Source organism: Capsicum annuum, chromosome 6 (genome assembly GCF_002878395.1).
Source record: "Capsicum annuum cultivar UCD-10X-F1 chromosome 6, UCD10Xv1.1, whole genome shotgun sequence".
NCBI lineage: Eukaryota > Viridiplantae > Streptophyta > Magnoliopsida > Solanales > Solanaceae > Capsicum > Capsicum annuum.
In genome coordinates this window covers 200175778-200177547 of record NC_061116.1, presented here as the reverse complement: position 1 = coordinate 200177547, position 1770 = coordinate 200175778, and the positions used below count along the sequence as shown (strand labels likewise).

At 47.1% G+C, this 1770-nt stretch overlaps 1 protein-coding gene across 2 annotated transcripts in view; it reads right to left on the bottom strand.

The window, feature by feature from the left end:
• Positions 1–453: 453 nt before the first annotated feature.
• Positions 454–1770, bottom strand: part of LOC107876102 (cytochrome P450 94A2-like) — a 1846-nt gene continuing 529 nt past the window's right edge. Inside the window, exon 2 of one of the 2 annotated variants that reach the window (XM_047413750.1) lies at positions 454–1728. In XM_047413750.1, the coding sequence (XP_047269706.1) occupies positions 567–1728 (1162 nt within the window). In that variant the 3' untranslated portion in view covers positions 454–566. Of the gene's footprint in view, positions 1733–1770 lie in introns of both variants that reach the window. The other variant, XM_047413749.1, reaches the window with a different exon arrangement.

Below are 1770 nucleotides of genomic sequence, written 5' to 3'. Positions count from 1 at the left end.
GACTGGTGTACCCCGCTGGGTAGGGGGTGGTACGGACAGGACAGGTAAGGGTGGGAGGGTGGGGGGGTGGGAGGGGTATGCACAGCGGGGACCCTGAACCCGGAGGGTCGGCGCCGGAGGGTGGCGGGGAGCGGCGGTCGGCGCTGGAGGGTGGCGGGGAGCGGCGAAGGGGGTCGGCGCCGGGGACCGGAGGTCGGGGCCAGCGGTCGGGTCGGGTCGGCGCCGAAGGTCAGCGACGGCGCCGGGGACTGGGGACCGGTGCGAGAGAGAGGGAGAGAGGCTAGGGAGAGAGAGAGAGAGCCGTTAGAGAGAGAGATAGCCGTTAGGGCGGCGCCAGAGGTCGGCGCCGGGGGCCGGAGGTCGGGTCGGGTCGGCGCCAACGGTCGGCGACGGCGACGGGGGCCGGTGACCGGTGCGAGCGAGAGAGAGGGTAGGGAGAAAGAGAGAGAGCCGTTAGGAAGATAAATAAATGTCACAAAATCCAAAACAATTCAAGGAAAGTTGAAGAAGCAACAAGAACACTGGATTTTTAAGATACTTCATGGTTGGCTATATTAGGTGAAACATCAAGAATCTGTGTGCTTCCTTTCTTCAACTGTCACAGGGAAACCACCTTCCATTTTTGCAGTTATGTATGAAACAAACACCGGTTCCACCCCTTTTTCCGCCATCGGAATCACCTTGAACCGACGTAAAACACCAGCCACCACCCTCTTCATTTGCAAAAATGCCATTTCTTTTCCTAAACATATTCTTGGCCCTGCCTGAAACACGGGATATGTATACATGTCCTTAGCCACAAATGTCCAATTTCCCGTCGCTTCATCCTTATCTAACCACCTTTCTGGTCTGAAATTTGCCCAATCTTTTCCCCATATTTTCTCTACTCTTCCCATTGCATAGGGGTGGTAAGTTACCCTTGTCCCTTTTTTAACAAATGTGCCATCTGGTAAAACGTTGTCCTCTGTAGCTGCTTTAGTATCCATCGGAACTGGCGGATAAAATCGCATGCTTTCACAAAGTGAAGCATGTGTGTACATCATATCTTTCACTTCATCATACGCTGGACTTTCGGATTTCGCTTTAATTTCATTCAAGATATCATTTTCTACTTCTGGATGTTCGGAAAGCAACCAAAAGAACCATGTTAAAACAGCTGAAGTTGTGTCCCGGCCAGCTAATATAAAACTTATAACAATATCTGTGATAAATTCCTCGTCCTTATAGCCAACGCTCAAGAATCTTGATAACAGATCAATTGAATCCAACGATGATTTTTCGTTGAGTTCTCTTTGTTTTTCTTTAACGAGTTGTTTTGCAAATTGACGAACTTCATCCACAGCAATTCTGAATTTCTTCTCACTTCCAATATTGAACTTTCGCTTAAATTTCCAGAGAAAGGGGAAAATAGCATTGAATCTTTCACTGCTGAATCTAACAGAGTCTTCGAAAGCAACTGCGAATTTCGCTTGAGGGAGAGATGGTAACAGATAAGCAGGATCATAACCAAAAGCAATTTTACAGATGTTATCAAAAGCAAACCTTTTTAACACATCTTGAAAATCAAGAACTTTTTTTTCTTCAGCAGCAGTAACTAGAAGTGGAATCAGCCGTTCGATTAGTTCTGAAACAACAACAGTTTCAACGAATTTACGTAGAGATCTAGTGTTGAATTCATGGCTAGCAACTTGTCTTTGGTACTTCCAAATATCACCATCCACGTTGAAAATACCATCGCCAAGAAAATCAGCCATATTAGTTTTAAATATA